General features: G+C 40.9%; 2 protein-coding genes across 5 annotated transcripts; one reads left to right on the top strand and one right to left on the bottom strand.

Moving 5' to 3' along the window:
- The first annotated feature begins 452 nt into the window (after nt 1-452).
- tpm4a (tropomyosin 4a) lies at nt 453-22,112 on the top strand. 3 transcript variants are annotated; one of them, XM_023405214.2, is made up of 9 exons: nt 453-789; nt 2,677-2,802; nt 16,474-16,607; nt 16,830-16,947; nt 17,053-17,123; nt 17,237-17,312; nt 18,425-18,487; nt 18,965-19,034; nt 19,830-20,065. In XM_023405214.2, the coding sequence occupies exons 1-9, from the start codon at nt 676-678 to the stop codon at nt 19,910-19,912; spliced, it is 855 nt and encodes a 284-aa protein (XP_023260982.1). In that variant the 5' UTR covers nt 453-675; the 3' UTR covers nt 19,913-20,065. The 3 variants fall into 3 exon arrangements, with proteins under 3 accessions (XP_023260982.1, XP_023260981.1, XP_023260983.1); XM_023405213.2 differs by lacking the exon at nt 19,830-20,065 and adding an exon at nt 20,674-22,112 and having other exon boundaries at nt 459-789; XM_023405215.2 differs by lacking the exons at nt 453-789; nt 2,677-2,802; nt 19,830-20,065 and adding exons at nt 7,686-8,244; nt 20,674-22,112.
- Nucleotides 21,957-23,636, bottom strand: LOC111654270 (small ribosomal subunit protein eS27-like). Of its 2 annotated transcripts, XM_023405217.2 has the most exons (4): nt 23,478-23,636; nt 22,903-23,011; nt 22,690-22,800; nt 21,957-22,580 (listed from the first exon to the last, which is right to left on the bottom strand). In XM_023405217.2, exons 1-4 carry the CDS (start codon nt 23,481-23,483, stop codon nt 22,552-22,554), a joined length of 255 nt encoding a protein of 84 aa, XP_023260985.1. In that variant the 5' UTR covers nt 23,484-23,636; the 3' UTR covers nt 21,957-22,551. The 2 variants fall into 2 exon arrangements, with proteins under 2 accessions (XP_023260985.1, XP_087029808.1); XM_087173682.1 differs by lacking the exon at nt 23,478-23,636 and having other exon boundaries at nt 22,903-23,017.
- Between the last annotated feature and the right edge of the window lie 407 nt (nt 23,637-24,043).

The following is a 24,043-nucleotide window of genomic DNA, read 5'->3' as shown; positions in this document are numbered from 1 at the left end:
TCTCTCTCTCTCTCGCTCTCTTTCTCGTCGTCTAATACACACTCTCTTAATGGTGTGAGGTGCTGCATGCCAGTGGGACCCTTTACCCACAGACAGGAGGTTAAATGTGGAAACAGGTCCTGCGCTCCTCTCTCTCCTGTCTGATCTCCATCTTTCTGTGAAAACACAGCAACCCAAATAAGGAGATTAGTGAGTGAGCGGAGCAGCCAGACCATTCCTCCGAAAGAGCTTGGATGGGTGGTTTGATAGGGTGGAGTGTGTGTTTGAGAGAGTGATAGTCAGGGAGTCAGGATAGAGTGGACGCAGAGTGGTGTGAGTGGAGGGATGAAAGGACAGAGAGGGAGAGGATGGAGGGAAAGGATGGAGGGAGGGTGAGAATATGGGAGGAGGCGGCGGGGGGGGGGTGATCAGAGACTGGAGGCAGGTTCTGTTGCAGTTTAAATAACTACCCATATAGGGCTCAACTCTCCATCTCTGTTCACAGCTCTCTCTGTCTCACTCCCTCTGTCTCTCCCTTTCTGTCTCTCTCTATCTTTCTCTGTTTCTCTGCAGCTTCACTGAACTCCGGCTCTCACCAGCACTCTCCTGCATCTCAGTGCAACAAGACACAAGGCTTGGGGCTTTTGAAGCTGCCTTTTATCATCTCAGAGAGGAAAATACAACCCAGCAGTCACCATGGAGGCCATCAAGAAGAAGATGCAGATGCTGAAACTGGACAAGGAGAACGCCATCGACCGAGCAGAGCAGGCGGAGACGGACAAGAAGGCAGCAGAGGATAAATGCAAACAGGTGAGAACGAAAGAGCAGGACAGAAAGAGACGGATGAGTGTCAGTGTACAACTTCTGCTTGTGATCAGGCATGAATAAGCCTACTGTCAATGTCAAATGTTAACTTAAAATGTTTAGGTTAAGATATATTGGGCAAACAAACACAACACAAACAACAAAAAAAACAGTTTGATACCTCTTGGTGAAAGGGTTCATGATGACTTGGAGGACTAGATCTATTGCAAAATGAAGAATTTTCTATGTAAAAGAAAATATGTAGACCCAGTGTAAGACAAGTCCGTATACTTTCCCTTTAAGGCTTTTCTCCTTATCCATTTCTTACCACAGCGATACCATACCAGACATACCTTCAAGGAAACAGTGTGTAAACACTTTTCACATTTATTTATACTACATTCCTCACAGCTCATTTACTGTTTTACTTGAGTGCTATCACAGATTAGAATTAATTGCCATTACCATTTATTTTTACCAGAGTCTGGGTGGTAAATTTAACAAATGTTTGGGACAGCATGTGAAACCCAAACACACACACCCACCTCTCCTTAAAAGGCCAGGCCACACTCTCAGGATAAGCCCCTCGAAAAAATAGGCTCCGTTTTGCTTTGAATAATCATTCAGTTACAGCTAAAATTCATCATCTAAGGAAAAACAAATCCAACCATCCCACCAACTTTTCATCAGTCTGGCTTATTGCTGTACAAAAATGTTGAAGATGCCACCTGAGTCACCACACCACCCACAAAGCGCAAATAACAAATACTGAAAGAGATCAACAGGAGCTGGATCATGGGAGCCATAGGTCAGTGGTAAAGCTATTTACAGTGAGCGGAGTAAGAGAAAATGTCACACCCTCATATGGTGATACTGGCCAGTTCAGGTGATGAGACCACCCAGGGTCAGTTTTTGGTCTTTGGGGGAAGAAAAAAGCAGTGGCATCCCTGCCTCCGGGACCAGTTTAAAGAGAGTTAATGGAGCATCTGTCTGAGCGGACGTCTGTCATAAAGCCTATTTGACTGGTGTGTCCATCACACAGGAGACGACACACACGATAAACATGCAAATGGATACATGTAGCTACACAAATGGGAGATTAAACACACATGTAGACACACACACACACACACACACTCACACACACACACACACACACACACACACACACATACACACACATTAGGCCCATGGACCCAGGCGCCTGCGTGTTCGGACTGATAACAGCTGTATTTTTAGACACCAGGAGAGAATGACAGTGTGGAATTCAGTAGGATTATCTGAAGTGCTTCATGGGCTCAGAGGGGAACACTGATTAGGGGGAACACTTAACCCTGTGATTGTGTATGCGTGAATGTGTGTGTGTGTTCGTGAGAGAGAGAGAGGTTTAGCCTCTGCATACCTGGGTTCTTGTCATGAGAGACCGATAGTAAACCATTAGCATTTAAACGTCCCCAAACATCATAAACAGAATTAGACTCCCAAATCAGCCACGGCTGCTTTATCAGTAGCCTGAATTTAAACACCTTGGCTTCAATGACATCACATTGGACTGAACCATTGTTTAAGTGCACACTACAAACACACTACAAACACACTGAAACAAGGAAAAATATGAAAGATTTGATTTATCATTTTTCTCATATTCGCAGGAGATTCAGCCTGTTTTAGCTAAAAGAAAATGTAAATTATAATTGTCAAGACAGTGTAAATGAATAGAATAGAATAGAATAAATTGGGGGAATAAGTGGGGAAAAGAGCAGAAGAGAAGTATATATATATATATATATATATATATAGAGAGAGAGAGAAGTATAACAGAAAATTTGCATGAGCAGACACTGAGCAGAGGCAGTGTGTAGTGTTGTGGACTAACTGTGTTTCATGTTGTAGCTGGAGGAGGAGCTGATGGACCTCCAGAAGAAGATGAAGCAGACGGAGGATGAACTGGACAAATTCTCTGAGGGCCTGAAAGACGCTCAGGAGAAACTGGAACTGTCTGAGAAGAAAGCTGCAGACGTGAGTGAAAGGTCACGCACTTGTACTGTACATATGCACACACGGGGGGTGGGAGGGTGTCACTTCACTCGACTAAAACTGTGACATGAAACTGTCAGTAAAATAATAATGCACAGTCATGTAATAATGAGAGTTTGGATACAACAGAGAAGCTGCTGCCCTGGTCGTTAATTTCTTACTTTTTCCAACTTTCACACACACACACACACACACACACACACACACACACACACACACACACACACACACACACACACACGTTACCATAGCACTACTGAAAACTAGGGCCCATTATTCCACAGCTGGACAATTTCTAAGCCAGCACCAGCTGTGGGTTTGCTTTGATCCACTGTGAATGGTTTGGAGCACTTCAGAGACTGTTACATTCCTGTGCAACCGCTCCTGAAAGATGAGCACAAGGATAAACAGTAACCATCATCATCATCATCATTATCATCCCTGTTAATTACACTGTCTTCATGCTTTTAGTCCAAATTCCAGTTCGGGTTTTATCTTTTATATATCAGCATATCAGCTCTAAAGGATCATTAATGTCCTGTATTTATGTAAATGCACAGTATGACGCTTCTAACAGTTTTACATTTTACATCTCGCACAGATGCTGGTGCCTAGTGTTGGAATCTAAATACATTTACTTTAATATTGTACTTCATTAGTACAATTTTGAGGTACTTGTACTTTACTTGAGTGTTTTCACTTTATGCTACTATCCTGCTACATTTCAGAAGGAAATTTTGAACTTTTTACTCCACTACATTTATCTGAAAGTAATAGTTGGTAGATTTTTTTTAAACAAAAAAGATGCACAATTCTTCTGGATAATGAGTGCTTTTACTTTTGATACTTAAAGTATATTTAGTTTACAATACTTTTGTACTTTAACTCTAAGTTCTACACTGATTTAGCATTGCACTTATAATACATCGTCAGGTCCACGATGGACAGTTTGAAAAAAAAGAAAAAAAAGAATCACAATCGGTGCAGCTGAACCAGAGATATCATTTTGCCAAAATTACGCACAATGCAACTCGACTGCTGACAGCTCAGTTGAAAATACACGTGTGTTTAAGTTATGGGCTCCTTGTAACTCCTGACCTTGTTGTCCTCAGCCCCAACTCACGCTGACTCAAGTGACATCACTTGAAGCAGGGTATCAGATTTGGCCTGCTCTGTTTGAGGAGCAGCAAATGGCTTTTTTTCACACATTCCTGTGAGCCTGAAAACAGACTCTTTAACTTTAAACTCTGTGGAGTTCAGGAACTTTACTTGTATAAGACTATTTTTACACTGCAGCATTACTACTTTTACTTTTACCGAAGCAAAAGCTTTGATACTTCTTCCACCAATCTCCTCTACATCAGACAAAAACTAATCCTCAAGTTTGTGAGAGTATTTGTGTGTACACATATAATTAATTTCAGTAAATGTAGCGGAACATTAGAAAAGGCAGTTCTTCTGAGACTAATCAGCTGCAATCTGGGAAGAAAAGATCATATTTTAGATTGCTGGCATCACCGCAAACCACAGCATTGTATATCTGTCAGTGGTGGCTCGTCTAGCATTTGAGCATGTGTGCACAGCCGTGTGTGATTACTCGTGTGTGTGTGTGTGTATGTGTTTGTGTGCGTGGGGCCGAGAGAGAGAGAAAGAGAGAGTTAATCAGTGAAATTAAGCTTTAATAGCATCAGATAAAATCCAGTAAGTCATTCCAATGAGATTACTAAGAAAGCAGAGAGAGAGAGAGGAATCATAAAAAAAAAAAAAAAGGGTAAAAAAAACTCTCTCAGCTTCCACCAAGATGTGGTATTGTTTGAGTCTTGTGGAGGATATCCCCGGGAAATGCAGTGTTGTACTACACACAAAGAGAAGGGAAGTGTCTGACATACAGACACAGAGTCGAAGGCTGAGACACGCTGGATTATCCTCACACTGTGATTAAATAAACTCTGAGAATAGTTCTGAGAAACCTCACATGCAAAGTGGGTCAAGTGGGCCCCTGGAAAAAAGCAGTAGTTGAAGTTGTGAGGTTTGGGACTGACTGGGTGCAGCTTCCACTCCTGGGTGTGCTGGACAATGTGAAAAAGTTTAGTTAAGAATAGACGTTCACTACAACCTATTTACAGTCCTTCGCTTTGACACCAACATTTCCAGCCAGTAAACCTGTTCTGATGCACGTCCATGAATTCCCCTCCACATGTCACTTATTAGAGGCAGCAGTCAAGTCATTACACAACTGAATTCACACAGAGAGCAGAGATTGGAAACCTGGAGGGGGCTGGGAAAGCAGAACAGTGAGCCAAAGACCCCAACAAGCAAGTAGTTATGATCCACACAAAAAACAGCCCCTACATGGACTATTGCTGATATTTAGGTCATCACAGTTCACTGCCAGCTCAAATAGCCAGACAAAGCGTCTGTCTGTGGGTCACAATATTTGCACACAGGATATAAAGGATAAAAGTGGCCATGCAGTCTTAATGCAGGTGTTGATAACAACTTTCACCACAGCAACAGTTACTGTTTTCTGGGGAAAGCTGGACTGTGGTGGCTGGCCGGGCAGGGAAAGCAGAGAGCAGGCGGGGGGGGGGGGCCCCTGGTATGTGAGGAATGCAGCCAAGGCAAACAGAAAGCCCCACACTCCTGTGTCTAATGAAATCAATGCTTCCAGCTTTTCCGGTGCAAGGGGCAAATCACAGACTCAATCAACAGATGAACAGCCGGACTGAATTTGAGCTGAACCTGAGCTGAGCTGAGCTGAGATCTCCTGGCCTTGCTCGCCCATCCACCCAACATGTTTGCTCTCAGGGCCGATCACAGGAAACAATGAGGATAAACACGGGCAGGGCTGGCAGAGAGACATGAAAGATGGAGCATAAATCTGATTTACACGGACACAATGGACATTATCTGTGGGCAGGCATAAATGATGTTTATTTGCTTACTCCCCCAAGACAAACTCTGACACGGTTCCTCAAAAATACAAAGATTTATGATAGATATTGCGCACATAAAGATTCATTACAGCAGGTTTCCCAAGAGGTAAATAGACATAGTGTCTCACTCAGCCTATGGCCATGTGGTTAGTTTGCTGCATGCTGAGACATGTGTAACGTTTCATTCATTCACTGTTCAAATGTCACTGACATATCACCGCTCAACACAATGGCCTGAGTTCCATTAAAATATGCATTCTTACAATGCTTGAAATAACAATAACAGCAGAAGTAAACTGACTGGGAGGATTATTTATTCTACCCATTAGGAGATAATGAATATAATAATAATAATAATAATAATAATAATAATAATAATAATAATAATAATAATAATAATAATAATAATGATAATAAACTTATAAAAGCATCCCTCACAGACAGAAAAACTAACTTTTTATACGTATAATGATCCACAAGAGAGCTCGATTGGTTATTAACATTTCACTGAATGCAGGCATCATATCTCGAGTCTCGAGTCCCCATGTGTTTGAAACCAAGTCGCGGTTGAGCGCCCATTACCCGAGTCAGTCTGCGTCATCAAAGTTGTGTTTGAGTGAAGTTCCAAGGCTCCAGTGCTGCACTCTGGCAAAGTCAAAGAGCTGACATACAAATAGAAAAGGTCTACATTAAACACAAATGACACAGCTGTCACCATTTCAAAGTGAGTTTATTGTGACACAATAGCCAAACACATGCACTTAAAAGCATGCACACAACTGAAAACAAACAAAAAAAGTCTGAGGCACCAACTTCCGAGTCAAAATGCAGTCACTGCTCGAGTCTGAGTCCAAGTCTGAGTCCAAGTCTGAGTCCAAGTCTGAGTCATCGGTGCTCAAGTCCAAGTTGAGTCCTGATTTTCAGAACTCGAGTCTCACTCCTGGACCTGAGTAGTCTAACTGATGCTGCATTCTTGTTGCCATAATATTGGTATTTTAGATTTTAAAAAATCAGATATCACTATATCGTCATTTTGTTTACATAAAAACATGTTTGGCGAGGTTCCCTTAGATGTGGTGATTAAAGAAGAGTGACCAACATACTGTATGAGCTGAGAGACACTGTACACTGTGCACTTTCTAAATGACTCTTTGATATTTCTGTACTGCAAATTGACTGAAGTTCTCTGATACCGAAATAAACTATAAGCCAATAGTTTGTAATATGCTGGTCCAACTTTACACAATATATTACATTATCTTCTCACTGATTCTCAAACTTTTTAGCCTGTGCCCTTTATAATCATGTCAACTATCATGTTAACCACTGGTTGGTTTAACCAAGAAGTGAAGTTCCCTTATGAGTTTCTCTTATTTTTGACCATTTTGAGTCATAATTCAATACATATCTCCAGTATTTAGCTTGGAAAAATATTTTTTAAAAAAACGAACAAATCTTGTCTTACAGCAACACACACCAGTCAGATTTATTTTGCAACCCCTTGGAAAGTCCTGCCCCCAAGTTTTGGAACATGAAACAGTCTCAGTGAAATGTTGGAGAAAATATAGTCATATTGTCATGCAAGGTGGACACTTAGACTGAAGATGGACACTTAGACTGGAGATGGAAATTTAACGGCGAAATTAAGTTTAAAGTGGTTGAAGTTTGTGAGTGACATCTAAACTATTGACACTGCGCCTTTCCAATGAATGAGCATAAGTCATCCTGGCCTTCCTTTTTTCCCTGCAAGTCTCGTAGCACTGATCACGTCAGTCACAGGCATCAGTTTTTACACACACACACACACACACACACACACACACACACGCACACACACACACACACACACACACACACACACACAATGGCCCCGCCCCCTCTGACCTCATCGTCCCGATCATCTCTCTCCTCCTCCCTCACCACAGTCTGGCGCTCTCCGCTCTCCTCACCGCGCAGCTTCACCAAACCTCCTCCTCAAACTCAAAGCGTCCGGACCAAAACTGCCACATTCCTGGGGACAACTTTCCACACTGCTCATGAACTTTACATTCCTACTGACCAGAAGAAACAATTGGAGAACACCTGGACACTCTTACTTCCTGGTTATATAACTTTTGTTGCACTTGAACGAATCCTTTACATTCCAAAGACTTTGGCCCCGGACGGACATCGATTTTACTTTCTTTCGAAATCAACGATCAAAGTCGTTTTTCTTACCATAACATTATTATTCTGAATTGACCAAACAAGCAGGAGGCAGCAGCCTACGTTTTTGTTGCTCAACCCCAAAGTAGTCTTAACTGTGTGTGTATTTTTATTACGTGTAGTCTTAAATTAAGTAAGAAAACAGTCCAGAATGGCAGGTATGAACTCTCTGGATGCTGTGAAGAGGAAGATTCAGTGTTTGCAGCAACAGGCCGACGACGCAGAGGAACGGGCTCAGGTCCTACAGAGAGACCTGGACATTGAACGGGAGCTCCGAGAGAAAGTGAGACAAATCAAATCCTCTCTTTTTTTTTTCTTCTTTTGGCTCTTTCCCTCTGTCATAACCGCCCTCTCGTTTTCAGCTTGTTGTTTCCCATTAAATGACATTAACGTCTTCATATCTTCATATTCACCGTGAAAAGTCTATGTAGCTCATGTCATTGATTCATTCGCGGGCGTGATTGTGCCACAATGCAAGGCGTTGGTCTCTAATGAAAAAAAGTTTGGATTCCTGCAGGTCTTTGCGCATGCTCAGTGTTGTCTGAGTTACAGGCCGCTGTAAAACTACTGTGAATAATGTGCACCACGTAGACAGCATTGAACCTATTGTGCAAAATTGAATTTAACTATTAGACTCAATGACCAAATTACTTCTTATGAATACAAATAATGTTATTACATTTTCATGAGGCTATAATTGTAACTACCTATCAGTTTTTAGAATTGCCGACATTTAGATTAATGGATTAATATTTTCTATCATCCAGTCAAATTCACTTTTCAAACTCTTAATGGCTTGCTCACTGGCACTTCAGCAGGGTGGATGTGTGCCAGCAGCAGCTGCATGCTTGAAGGTCTAACCACCAGGCCACCGTGCCTCCACAGATGATAGGAAAATAGAGGGCAGAGCTAAAAGTATGCCTACTCTGTTATTAGGGATTCAAAGGACTGTACACTAAAAAAAGTGCCCTACTCAACTAGAGCTGAAACAATTAGTCACTGAATTGATTAGTGGGTCAACAGAAAATTTATAGGCAACAATTTGCTGAATATCTTCGGGTTTTGGGCTTTTGGTTTAAAAAAACGAGACACATGAAGACGTCACTGTGGGCTCTGGGAACTTGTGATGGGCATTTTTTTTGCTATATACTGGCAGCTTATAAATCAAACTCGTAATCAGTGGATTAATCAATAATGAATGGATGAATAACCATTACTCGCAGCCCTATTATGTGTTTACATTTCAGCACATAGAATCAGCAGCAGTTGCACAACCGGGGCTGTAATTAGCACAAGTCATTGCTGAAGCTCCACAAATGTGTGGTTTCACAAACTACACGCATGGAAGTGACTCATCTGTTTCTTCTGAGCACTCGCCCAGCTCGGTCACCTGTCTGTCTCTTGACTCTACTACCCACATCCGAGTTTTACAGCTTTACACATAGAAAAGGTTGAGACTGTTGGGGAAAAAAATGCTGAGCAGCAGAGATAGGTAACAGTCTTGACTTGTTTCACATGTTGCTTTATGGCATAAGGTGCCATGTCCTTTGCATAGGAGCTGGTTAATGACAGGACAAGTAGAAAGATTCAAGGAGCGTGGGAGGGGAAGGTGTGGCTGTAAAGATATGGCAGCTGAGATGATGAAAGGAGCAGGCCTGCTGCAGGACTAACCCCTTTTGTTACAGACTGCCTATTAGGTAACAGGGCACCTTTTTAATTTGACAACTGGGCGTTCGCTCAGCTTGTGGGTAATCATTCTGATGTCAGCTCGTACATTGACATCAGTGACATTAGTAATCATTATTTTAAAAGATTTATGTTCTATAACTTTGATGTTATAGTTTTCTGTTTATTACTGAATGACTGGGACATTTGAAATACAGTGACTCTTAAAGTGGAAACAGTAAATGAGACCGTTAGTTATACATCTCATATTACTTTCAGATGGTAAATGAGATTACTGTGTCATTTCCTGTCACTTATAAGGTGGCAAACATGAGTATAGTAACAGCTGAAGAGTTACAAGTGGTGACACTCACATGAGTTTGTAGTCAAAAATTATTTCAGCAATTGATTTAGCAGACATCACCACTGTTTTTTATATATTAATTCACAAACGGTAACACTTTACTTTGACTGCCCTATATACCAAATTGTTTTTAATGTAGTTACATGCAGGTGTTAGGACATTGTAAAGGACATTATATGTCTTTATTCTGTACCGAGCACAGGAGGCGTTAAAGTAATTGACAACTCCATCAATAAGCATTTATAAAGGCCTTATAGCTGTGTACAATTACACTAGAATGTGTTATTAACTTATTAAGTGCGTGTGTACTGCTTGTTAATGCAAAATATAACGGTTTAAAACTGTCCTTTATCTGCAGAATGGAAATGTTACATTAAGCTCTTCCATTTCATCCCTGTCAGCTTTAACGTGTAAAAGCAGTTTCAGCTGTCACACATCTCACTCCATGTGCACTCAAAGCCAAACAGAGCAGTGCGTTTGTGTGGCAGGGTTGCTGTGGTCCCATATGGGAACAATTTGCCCAACCTGGAGTTATTCCTTGGCACAAAAACTCTTTCATAGGATCATAGGGGAGATCAAAACAGGAATCTCGCTGAGTGTGTTAAGGTAATGAATCATTGTTTGAAAATGCGGAGGTAACAGAAAAATAAAACAGTTGGCCACATATCTCACTAAAAACTAAAAGTAATTGCTTTGTGTTATTTCTAATGTGGTTAAGATGCCTCTTGAGACATTACTCAACCGCGCAATAATGCTTTAAGGCTCTGTCAGATTACACAGACATAACATAGGCTTGAAACACTGGTTTGACCTGCTTAGATGTGTTTTATTTACGGTAATTATTCTCAATGAGCTGTTCAGTTTTCATAGTACTCACAGCAGTCACACACTTATATTGTATGGTGGTTGAAGGTTCAGCGCTGAGTCAGGCCAAAGATCATTTGTACTTCATTCACGGCCCTGAGAGCTGTGTGATGAACCAAATTAGCTGCTTTTTAAATTTGAGATAATACTTTTAATTCTGTGATCAACATGCTTCAATTATTATGATAATTTCAGTCTATATGAAGACTTGATTAATTTAAAAAAAACAGTCACGTTATTAAAAACAGCAGTAAAAGATGAAAAATGGCACAGAATCAGAAGCTTAAACGTTCATGTTGCCATCAGAAAACATACTAGTTTCCATGGTGATATTTAGTGTTACCACATAGAATGCAGAAAAACAGTTTGTGCCGTACCGAGCCATGTCTAAAAATGGATTAAAAAGGGAAGTGGGACTCTAACCTCCTCCGAGGTATTAGCTTTGGGAAGACTGTCCCTCCCAGGATGTCGTCTGCCAACTCTGGTCCGGCACTTCCTGTGCTTCTACTCCAAACACTTCCTGTCCCTGAGCTCCTGCCCTGATCAACAGGAAGATTAGTGCGTGGCGGACTTTGTGTTTCTACAGTAGTTAATGGTGATCCGAGTAAGTAGTGAAGTGAAAGTCTAAAACTAAAAAAAAACATAAATCTCCACATCAGCGCCCTATAAGTTAGTCTTCTACTGCAAAACTGAATCTGAAAGGCACAATGAAGTTGTTTTCTACATACTTGAAAACTGTACTGATTTTACACCGCTTACATCTCATATTGAGAGGCAGTTGCAGTTAGTAATTTATAAGTAGCGCTTACCAAGTTGTCAAAATCAACTGAAGGTATCATCTGTTTGCTGATTTGTGTCCTTAGTGTGCCTTAAAGTTTTCTGCGCTAACAGTCAAACAGTTGGGTGGAAAGAATTACTTCCTAGTGTCACTGTTTTCTTTGGACTCTCTCCCTGAGAATAGCTCAACTTTCCAGATATAACTGCCACATGTGGATACTTTTTGGCAGTCGTTGGCATTCTGGGGAACACTTCCATGTTACTGGCTTGTGGCTTAGCTGATCATGCAGGCCAAGGTTGCGGGTTGTAGCTCAAGCGAGGAGTAGAATATATTTGTACAGTCTGTGCTAGCACAGCTAAATTAGCTATAACGTCATTAAGGAGCATTTAGAGAGTGGAAATGAGCAGCTTTCATATAGCATGGAGCAGTGTGTAAACCATTTCAAATCCAACACATTTGTTTATGGATGCGTGCAAGCTTCAGTGAGACACTTTTAGGATCTCTGCATCTGTTAGCAAGTCAGTGCTAGTACCGCATAGTGGAAATGGAATTCGTTTAGCCTGAAAGAACCATATAAACTTTTATTGAGAGGATGTTTACTTGACCTGTGGGTAGTTAAATCTCCTGCCCTCTATTTGTCCAGAGACCACACGATTTAACACCTTTTCTGTTTTCCAAAAATATCATTAAGATTCATGTTTATTCCAACAAAACCAAGAACTTTCTGAATCCTGAAAATTTTAGTTCCTGACATCATTTGTGGATTCCTATCATTTGTCATTTGACAAATTGGTTTCAGTCAACTCCTTGTCAGGGTTAGACACTTCAGTATTACTATGGCAGTGCTCGAACTAAAGCCTCTAACAAGATCAAGATCGATGTGTAAGTCAGAATACTGTAGAAAAATGCAGACGAACTACATTGTGCACAGAGAGAACTCATTGTGATGCTTGTCTGGAAGTTTAATGACCTTCTTTTACATATCATACCTCATGACAGGCTAGCTTATACTGTATGCAGGCGTCTTTGCATGCCAGATCTATATGGGAAAAGATTATACACTCTCACAGACACACATTCACATTGAGAGTAGCGAGCAGCAGTGTCAGGAATAACTTCCCCTGAACCCCAACAGCATTGTGCAGCTCATTAGCCCACTGCCCTGGAATCAGCCAGTAATTAGATTCCTCTTTCACTTGTCCTTGATCTTGTCTCTAATACATGTAATACACTCAGGTATTTCTTAAGTCAGTCCCAGTAGAGCTGTGCTGTATCTTCAAGTCACATTGTAGACTGTTTACTGTGTGGAGGCAAACGAACATTAGATAGTCCAGCAGTGACGGAGAGGTCAGTTAAAAAGCACGCCAGAGTGAGTCCTGTATTCCACCATATTGTAGTGTCACCTATTGATGCAGCTGAGAATGGCCCATGTTTAAGGAATAGCTCGACATTTTTGGGAATACACTTATTTGCTTTCTTGCTGAGAGTTAGATGAGAACACTGATACCACCCTCTTGTCTGTACAGTAAATATGAAGCTACAGCCAGCAGCCAGTTAGCTTATCGTAGCATAAAGCCAGGAGACACAGGGGAAACAGCTAGTATGTATCTGTCCAAAGTGACCTCTAAAGCTCACTAATTAACAAGTTATATCCAGATTGTTTAATGCATACAAAATGTGTGTCTTCTACGAGTGACAATAAAAATGTTATATTAGGTTATACCGCACTTTTTCCATTTTACGCTTTTACACACACTGATTTTTGCACATATTAAACAAGCCAGACATCATACGTTAATCAGTGAGCCTTAGAGGTGCTGCTGTTTCCACATGTTTCCAGCCTTTATGCTAAGATAAGCTAACAAGCTGCTGGCTGCAGCTTCATATTTACGGCACAGGCAAGAGAGCGGTCTGAGTCTCATCTAACTATCCCTTTAGCAATCTTATTGCTATTGTGGCTAAATGCCCTTTAGCAAGGCACTAACTGGTCTAGGGGAACTGTTAAGTAGGCATCAATTATTGGAATACCATTCACCTCTTAGAAAGCTCTGGTGTTACATATTAAACCAGCTTGATAACAGAGCAGCTCCAGTATCTTTTACTCATATATGTGTCTGTGTGGATGTGTGCTTGCTGCCACAATCTCACTGATACTCCAACACAAACCCTCTCCATAGTTTGTTTTACCATATAAGGCGGTGCACGTCCCTGGCAGCTGGGGAATGCAAAGTGGGTGCTAAAGGAAGGGGCATGGCCAGAGAGACAGAGAGAGAATACCGACTCTGAAAGAAAGAACAATCAAAGGGAGGAAATGAAAGGATGTTAGGCTGCTGACTTCCTGTCACCTTTTTCAAGATCCTCATTTCTAAAGTCACGCTATTATCTATTCTTGTTGTAAAGTCACTCGATTTAGAAATTCTCATTCCTTGTGACTTTTACCTTAACATTACAGTTCTGTTAATTATTTTCTGGTGCAAGAGCTCAGAATACTTTTCAAACAGCATTTCTATCCTTTTAGCGTTGGTGAAATGATTTTCTGAAGCTGCTGAGGGGGAAGTATTTTCAGCAGTATCTTCAGGATTTACAGGAAAAGTTCTAGTCTTCTTCAGTCATAGCTCAGTGAATTAGAGGCATGAGAGTATGTACTGTACACGCCCAAGTTTTTTTTTTTAACTTGACACAAGGCTGTATCTGTCGATAAGGGAATTCCCCCCCGTGATTGAAAATCTGATGCCAGATAAAGCACCAGGTTGCACACATTTGATTATGAGCGTAGATATACTACCACCATAGTGGTATATAAGCTCAGTCTTTAGTTTTTGTGTTTGCGCGTTGCTTAACAACAAACATTTTACTGGGCAGGAAACTAGCTGGTTGGTAACTGGTAATTATGTGAGTGTGTGTGTGTGTGTGGCAGAGATTGACAGAATGAGAGTGTCTGTTTGCATGTTTGCAGAGTTTGTGTGTCTGCGTCTGGAAGTGCATTACAGCATCTGATGTGCCAGTGTAGCTGACCTAAAGCTCATGAATGGCATGTTTGTTTGTGCGCGGACGGTATTCTTCACAGCACATTGCTTCACTCAGGCCTCAGGAAGTAACTATATCTGTTATTTCAGGCTCCAGTTTAATTCTGTCCAACATTTCTCACCAGCCAGATGTAGTGTTGACAGATGCAGACCTGTGTAGAGGACATCACTGATGAGATTTCAAGCTGTTTCGACCGATTTATGACATTTTATTCATTCCGTGTTGGGCCAGGTTTTCCTCTGTCAAGCGCTGGTTGTTTTAAGACAGACACGTCAATGCTAGCTCAACAGACATTTCCTGTCTCATATCAGCAGTCTCCCCTGGCAGCTCTGGGTGCAGCGGGGCAGGACCTGGGAGAGGGCGAAAAAGAACCAAGGGAGGGGAGGGGAGAGAGAGAGAGAGAAAGAGAGCTGGAAACACTGACTGGCTAGTCAGCAGTCTAAGATGACATGGGGGATGACATAGAGAAAATGTTGAAAATTAAAACGAGGCCAGTGCCAGCTACCAACAAGCAGGAAACCATGCCTTCATTTCCTGAAATATTGAGTTTATGACAGAATGGAAGAGTGGACTGTATTGAGGTCTATTTATTCTCAGCACCAACAGACTAAATAACTCTTTTCCAACGAGCTTTCTGAGCTCTCTGCTTCTCTGTTACATTTCCTCCTCGATGCCAGTCCTTTCTGTTTTTTTGACTTTGTAATATGTACAAATTGACTCATCTACCTGTAAATTTACTGTTGATCTGACTTCTGGACCGAATGGCTAGCTAATGAGTCACTGACCTACTAACGGCTGCCTCGCAACTGTGCACAGAATAATGTCTGTTTGAAGAAATCCTCAGCCACTTCATTTTAGGAATAGGGAGTAAACTTGCGTGAGTACTCTGGGTTTGAATGAATGGTTCAGTAATGCAACACTTTGTTCAAACGTGCAGTTATGTAGTGCTCTCTGGTCGTAAACTTAAGTCTCTTTGTTGTAACCTTTGTATGAAAACAGAGTTGGGCTGGTTTTCAGTTTGAATGCGGCTCCCTAGGAGGTGGTGGTTGGATAAACTCCCCAGCCAGCGGGGAGGAAATGCCTGTATAGTTGTCTGTTTGCTTTCTTTTTCCTCTCTCTGCCTTTGTTTACCAAGGGCAGACGAGAAGAACCCCATTTGTCCTCCCTACTTGCCCCAGTTTTGCATTCAGAGCCCCCGGAAATTGAGTTTTTGCAAGCATTTCATTGAAATCTGAAGTCCAGCGATCTTCAGACATTAAGAAGGATTACACTCTGCAGCCAGACTCGGCAGTTAGTCCTTGAGTTTCATCAGGAGACTGTTTATTACAGGTAGGCTCTGCCTCTATAGAAGATCCTCCAAGGACCTCCAGCTGTCTCTGTTTCAGCTATTGATTTGTGAAACATGAGCGACCCCAGAGAGAGCATGGAATTGAATATATTTTAGTTCACTTGCAGTCAGGCTTCCTGTAGATTCCTGTAGAGGGATCGCATTGAATGTTTTTTAGCTGCCTCTTTTCCAAAAAGGCCGTTTATATCTTCTGGTAACTGTTTGCAAATATTTAAAACAAGTCTACAGGTTGTTGTTCATCATCTCTATCCAGCTGTCCGTACCTCAGTTCATATTTTCTGTCTGGCTGTGGACTCCCCCCACTACCCTCTTTGTGCGTTTTCTTCCTCTTCCTATTTTAAGGAGGGCAACAAGGGGATGAGAAGATAAGTTTGGATGATTTAAAGTTGAATGAATGAATGACTAAAATTCTCTCTCCTCCCCTTTTCTCTCTCTCTCTCTCTCTCTCTCTCTCTCTCTCTCTCAGGCGGAGGGTGATGTAGCAGCTCTGAACCGTAGGATCCAGCTGGTGGAGGAGGAGTTGGACCGAGCCCAGGAGAGGCTGGCCACGGCACTGCAAAAACTGGAGGAGGCTGAGAAGGCTGCAGATGAGAGCGAGAGGTCAGTATAAATCATATTAGACCATTATCCACCTTGATATACTTTGCACGTTTCATGTAGGGTGGATTGGAATTTTGATTATTGCAATTTTCTGTGTGTGATCATGTTTTACCTAATTTATTGCAACCGCCTGTCTCTGACGAAATACATAATCTCAAAGCTTATTTGTATATATGTTTGGAATCATTGATCTCTGACCTTCTCTGCGTCTTTTTCATTCAGAGGGATGAAGGTGATCGAGAACCGAGCGATGAAGGACGAGGAGAAGATGGAGATTCAGGAGATGCAGCTGAAGGAGGCCAAACACATCGCAGAGGAGGCTGACCGTAAATATGAGGAGGTGAGCAAGAAAAAACTCACATCCCTAAATTAGGATGAACTCCACATTTATATTCCAAAAAGTCCAAAAATGTTTCCCCTAAAGATTTAATGTTTTTCGCCCCAGGTGGCTCGTAAGCTGGTGATCCTGGAGGGAGAGCTGGAGAGAGCTGAGGAGAGGGCCGAGCTTTCAGAATGGTAAAACTAATGAACACCCGAATACATCAATACATATACGCACAGATACACACATGCCCTCACCCGTTTCTCTTCCATTAAAACCAAGCATATGTCTATGTTCATCTCTGCAGTAAAGCCAGTGACCTTGAGGAGGAGCTGAAAAATGTGACCAACAATCTTAAGTCCTTAGAAGCCCAGTCTGAGAAGGTGAGAGTGTCATGTGAATGATGTGAATTTCCTAACCCAAATACATTGTCAGATATAACACTACTTTTTTAGCCTCCCTCCTGGAGTTTTCCTACACAGGAAAATGCAGCAGATTTTAGCAAACTTTCATTTTGTATCCAGTAATGTGCAAGATAAACATTATTTCAGGCCTATGTGGAAGGCTAGCCGCATATTATGAGGAAAAACCTTTTGTTTACCAAGTTAGGATGCATTCACGACTCTGACAATATTTCAGCCTGCCAAAAGCCAATACATCAGTGGTAAAACTGTACTGTTGAGACAAAGCTTACTAACACTGGGACTGCTTTCATTCTTCCTCACAAACACACACAAACAACCTAAATATATACAACAGTATATTCTGAACACCAGGTCTGGCACCCAGCATGTACTCATTTCCGCTTCCCTGTAGCCTATCATTTGGGCTGTTCTCATGGCTCAGTGGACAGTAATTTGAGTGACTGTGGAGGGATACCACATCACCAAAGTATTGTTTCAATCTACCTTCATCACAGTTGTGTATCATCAGGCCGTACTTACAAACCTAACCTTTTATTTTCCCCTCAGGTTGTTTAAATGGAAACTTGAATGTATCGAGAGTGCAAGATTGGACCTCCGTCACTGTTTAAATACATGTTTGCAAAGTACATGACAAATTAGCCACTGAGGCTGTTTTTTTTAAAATATATTTGGAGTTAATTGCCACATAATGTGTTTTAGCATATGGGAAGCAGCAGCCGGCAAAGACCTGCAGTACATTCCTCCCTGGGCACATACAGGCAACATGACAGCATGCCAGGCTTCACCACATGACTGCTCCCCTTTAGCGAGTCTGCCTTCGCTTTGTTCAGTCAGGCCTGCCATGGCTGGCATCACTGCTCAACTTGTTCCCCGGCCAGGCCAACACCTCACCGCTTTTGTGCACCAGCCTCCCTTTTTACATATCATTCCTGAAAGGGAGTGGCTCTGCAGCTCACTTATAATTATAATGATTGGATGATAGTATGTGATAGGTGGAAGCATGTGTGAGTGTGTATTTATATTTCTGCCACTAATTAGATAACATTATTTATCTGTGTTTCTGTCAACAGTACTCAGAAAAAGAGGACAAGTACGAGGAGGAGATCAAAGTTCTGACTGACAAACTGAAGGAGGTGAGATCCTGGTTCTAGTGATCCCAGGAAAGATTTCATAAAGAAAGCTTGTACTGCATGTATTGTATGTTTTTAGAGTGAAACAAATAAGCAATACCACATATAACTGAAGCCAACATAACTGATGCATGTCATCTCCCATCTCATCCTCTATCCTTACATTTCCTGTCTTTGTTTACTGTATACATTTTTACGGCAGAAATGCCAGAAAATAATCAACTTCTGTCAAGTCCACTTTTTGTAACACACATCAGATTGTTCATTTTCATCATTAAATGGATGATTTTAGCTGCTTATGATTCATTTTATCAGCTTAATATGAATTCAAAACCTAAATGTAAAACGTCATTTTTTTGATTACTTTGGAAAGTATGGAGATCCTCTGGAAAACCTACGCTGTATCAGTCGCACATGTTGCATTCATTGGTTGGAGCTTGTTATGTACTGTGTTACATCCTGTGTCTGTTTTCCTGTCAGGCTGAAACCCGTGCAGAGTTTGCAGAGAGGACAGTGGCCAAACTGGAAAAATCCATTGATGACCTGGAAGGTATGAGACTAACACTACTCACGTTAAAAAGTGTTGAGGATTTGCTCCACTTTGCATCAAAATGTACAACTTGACATTGAGACAGATATTAAGGCAGTCAGCAGCATCGCTTGTCTTTGAGAACAGTTTAAAGCCGGTCATCTGGGCCCAAGGTTACATTCAGTGTCAATAAATTAGGAGGTTTCATTGTTGATGAACCAGAAGCAGAGAGTTTAGCATAGTTTCCTGTAGGCCACAGCCTAGCTAATCATAATAGGGCCAACATCTTATTGCACAAATGCACAATGATACGGTTCAGCTTGACATAGATCCCAGAAGGAGTGTCCTATTTCAGCATCACTGGAAATATTGTCTGTGGAAAGGAAAGGGTTCCCTGCCAAACCTATGGAAAGTCCTTACCTAAGACAAGCTAATAAAAGACCCTTGTTTCTGAAGGACAACTACTCCATGTCACCCATGTTGAAGAGAAGACAGAATGCGCTCAGAAGTTTTTAGGTCTGCATTATTTAGTTGTTGGCCCACAAGCAGCTGAGTTTATGGAATTATTGGAGCAGTTTTATGAGACATTTAGAGTTCACCCAGCAAAAGAACCGCAAGCATAATTAGATGTGCATCATTCTTTCTTCCAAGCAATTTCTGCATCTTTAAAAAGCCTGACCTATTTTTTTTGTCTTCTGCTTCCTCCCTCTGCTCTTTGCCTCCATCTGTCTCTCATTCTCGTGCTGCTTTTGGCTTGTTTGTGTCGCTGCTGTCCTTGACACCTGCCTGTACTTCCTGTCGACCTCTGACCTCCAGATGAATTGTATGCTCAGAAGCTGAAGTACAAGGCCATTAGTGAGGAGCTGGACCATGCCCTCAATGACATGACATCTCTGTAGATGCTTTGACCTCTCTTGTTTCTCTCTGCCTCTCATTTCCCTTTTCCTGTCCTCTGAATGTTTGGACTCATCGTCTTCTCTCTGTGGATTATATGTGCCTTCTGTCCAGCTTACTATGCAAAGAAATTAATTAAAAAATCTTTTTCTTTCTTACTTTGCAGCTTATGTCTCTGTTCTTGATAATCCATACTAGCATATAGCTTGGTGTAAATTAGAACAGTGAAACATTTAATCCATATTTGTACAATGTTATATAATTGGTTGTTACTGTACATTGTCCATCTGATTATCAGTTACACAAGGTGAGCTCTTCTGGTGAGATTTACTCTGGTTTTGGTGTGAATTAATTCAGTTTCAATCCTCTTAGACCCCTTAAAAAAATCTAACGTCTTTTTGATATTTTCTGATATATAGCCACGTGTGTCCATAAAGTACGTACTGATATCAACATCATTTACACAAGGTAGCATTTAATACAATGGATGTCTCGACGGTCATCCAAGAAGTCCATACGCGGTATTTTACTAACAGTCCCTTAGTCAGCAGTTCATGCATGGAAGGCACTGTGGTGTGGTTGAATTTTTTGCATGTGGCACAACTTAACCAAAGTAGTTATGCAAAACATCTGTCCAGTATAAGAGTGCTCTGTACAGTTTTTCAAGGGATGCTGTTTGACAAACCTACGAAGCAGAATGAATTAGCATGACAGTATGTTTGTGATGGTCAAGGGTTCACCATGTCACTTTTCTTCCTGTCTCCAGACAAATTATCACATGCCAAAGAGGAGAATTTGGGCATGCACCAAGTCCTGGACCAGACCCTGCAGGAACTGAACAGCTTATAAACACACAGAGAGGAAACTGGAGAGGATGAGATCGTCGCGTAACATTCCATTAAATGTTCGACTCCATTCCACATTTCGAGCTGTAAAATCTTTATTCCCCCACATAAAAGGGGGATTAACTTAATGCTTGTCCCTTGATGTTTTTTTTTTTGTTTTTTTTTCTAAGGCACACTTTATTTCTTTTCTTTTTTTTTTTAAGATGCGAGGTCATTCTGAAACCATCACCTTTTTTTTTTTTTTAAATCTCGGGCTGTGATTGCAGAAATAATTTTTGACCACTCATTTAGAAAGAACTGGCAATTAATACACCCAAAGAAACAGATTTGGTCACTCAACCACTTACACCGGCTCAATTTTACATTTTTTGTGCACATACATTAAGCCTGAGTCCGATTATATTAATACATAGGCTACAGATGGTATTGGGTTTCTTTCAGTCTACATTAGTAGTGGCTCTCAAGTGCCACCCAGTGGTGATATGAAGTCAGTCAAAGGTTGTTTTTCTGATCATGCTGTAACACCTGAAGCGGCTACAAGTTAATGGACATTCGGCTCTTGTGTCTCAGCAGTGTCCTAAATATGTCTTTATACAGCAAGATGGTCAAATGGACAGGTGACCTTATGGAAAGGTTTCATTCATAAATAAACAGGTCAAGGCACATGCTGCTCAGTCACAGTAGGCTTCTTTACATTTAATTTAAAAGTAATGCCTCCTCTGCCTGATCATCCTGAAGCTGACATGTTGAAGATGCACAGAATATTTTCAGTGCATCATTCTTCTTCTTCTTCTTCTCCCTTTGTGGTGTGGGAGTGTCTGTGCAGAAACTTAGAGCTGCGCATGTACAGTATCTAGGCCATGAGGTAAATATCTAATCTGTAGTACCTTTCCTTAAGCATAACCTGATCATCGACACCATCTGCATCATTGCCAACAATATGCCATAATGTAGCCAATATTTACTAGATTTACAATATATTGTATTACATGAGTGAGCTAAAACCCAAACCACTGGAGGCTCAGTTAAATTTTGTCAACCATGGATACTTATTGTATATAATAGAATAATGTTAGGTATGTGAGAAGTTGTATTGTTTGATTCTTTTTTTCTTTTTTGGGGAGGGGGGGTTTTTTTCATTTACACCACTTCTTTTTTTGCCAGGGGAACTCTCAAGACCAAAGAACACACATAAGACAGACAATAAATTCTTAAAATGTTTTATTTTTGTTTGTGATGGTCATCATGGTTTCATCTGGTGCCAGGGCCATGAAAAGTGCCTCACATTTGATCGAGGCTGTTTTGAAATATTTCATTCACCAACCCCCTCTATGCCAATCTAATAAATGTTTTACAGAAATCATGACTCCTTTGACTTTTTGTGCATTTTGATGACTAAAACATGTTTCAATGGTAGTAGTTAAAACTACTCTACATCAAGCTCAATTCAATTAATTTGTATAGCGCCAAATCACAACAAACATTATCTAAAGGCACTTTACAAGATAAGGTCAAGATCTTACAAGTGCTTCATCTTATCATTCTGACATACATACAATTCAATCTGAGCATATGTTTATACTCACAGCTCCTTTTCTCTGCTCTTTCCCATTTAACCCCACAGGGGGAATTCAATCTCACTCCACATTATCAAGATACAGATGGAAATAATCTCTCTGCTAAGAATATGTTTTGGAGGGTGCAAATAGCCACACTTTTAATCATGGAGTGTGAGACTCAGACTCATTTATCCATGGTTCATATTACTGTCTGTCATGGGTGTTCAGGTTGATTTCTGCTCAGGAATATTTCCGTCTGAAGGCGCAGCCTAGATTGAAAAAAAAGGAAAAATTTTAGTATCTCATCAGACAAAAAAGTGAGCTAAACTCACTGATTTATATAGGTGGGAAAACTAACAATATATACACTTTTCTCACCAGCAGTTAGTTTGCATTTCCCCCCTTGTGGTTGGCAGAGGATTAAAGAGCAGCCCCGACAAGGTATCACAGTCTGGGCATGGCTGAAGATGGTGGTGACCCTGTAGCAGCCTGGAGAGTATTTAAAGATGAATGTGAATAAACCACTTTAAAGTGCATCATTGGTCCAAAAGTACATTAGAAAATCAAGGAGGAAACCAGATGTGTCCTTACCAATGCATTTAACATCCATGAAGTAAGAGTTGGGACTCTGCACCAGCCTCTTCTTCTTGTGTCTTCTCCTCTCCTCTGTGAAGCTGGGCTGCATCAGATCCTTGGCCAACTGCATTGGAGAGCACAGCACGATTTAGACATTTGTCGTTGAAAGGGTTTAATTAACTTTTTTTTTTTTTTTACCTATTCATTAAATGACAACAATTGAAACAATTATATTTTTTAATTGTTTTGCTTATACTCTAATGCCCCCTACAGTCTGTTGAATGAATTGCAATTCAGAGCAGGTACACAGACATGTCCAGGCAAGCCCGGGCATCTTCCCTGACAGACAGCTATACCTTTGTACTGAATGCAGGCAATGATTTATTAACACATATAAATACAGTAATGCTATACACCCCACTTATCAACCGACTAATAAATCTTCCCCATTCTGTTTACATAATGTTATGTTTAGAAATGAATAACACACTATCCCAGCAGCTTTCTGTCAACTTGACCTGATTCACAAGTTCTAACGTTTCTAACCGAAGAAAAAAAAAATATATAGCAAAATGACAGTTTTTACTTACAGGCATTTTGCTCAGATCTCTCAACGTTTTTGTCCCAGGAAAGAATAAATTAGTACAGTGCAATATGAAGAAGTGCGCCTCTCTAAACAAAGTCACAAGTTCGTTGTTGGTCTGAAGATGAACGTTGATTATCAAGTACCGGAGTTGACCGAGGAGGCGGGGTCTTTCTCGTTAGGGGAGGCGCAACAGATGAGAACATAATTATATCACTTTAATAATTACTTTGATAAATACTTATAAATAAAGTTGTTTTTTAAGTAGACTATGGGGTCCGGCCCATCCTCAGTCTCTAGACCATCACCTGTGATGACAGATCCACCTTTCTCCATCTCATGACCCTGGTCTCTGTGTATACATTTTGTTTTAGGATCTCAACTGCTTACATTTATATTGAACTCAATTGTGGATAAGCTATGTTTTTATGAAATTGCTTAATGTCTTCTGTGTTTCAAGTAGGCATCACATAAAATTAGCTCACGGAAAAACCTACGAGGTGTTTTTGTTTGGTTTTTTAATACAGACTTTTATACTTTTCAGCAAGTGAAACTAACTTTAGCGTGGGTGCA

The sequence above is a fragment of the Seriola lalandi genome, unplaced genomic scaffold (genome assembly GCF_002814215.2).
Source record: "Seriola lalandi dorsalis isolate HSWRI2012SDOR001 ecotype SW California unplaced genomic scaffold, Sedor1 jcf7180002054267, whole genome shotgun sequence".
NCBI lineage: Eukaryota > Metazoa > Chordata > Actinopteri > Carangiformes > Carangidae > Seriola > Seriola lalandi.
This window is presented reverse-complemented; position numbering and strand designations above follow the sequence as displayed.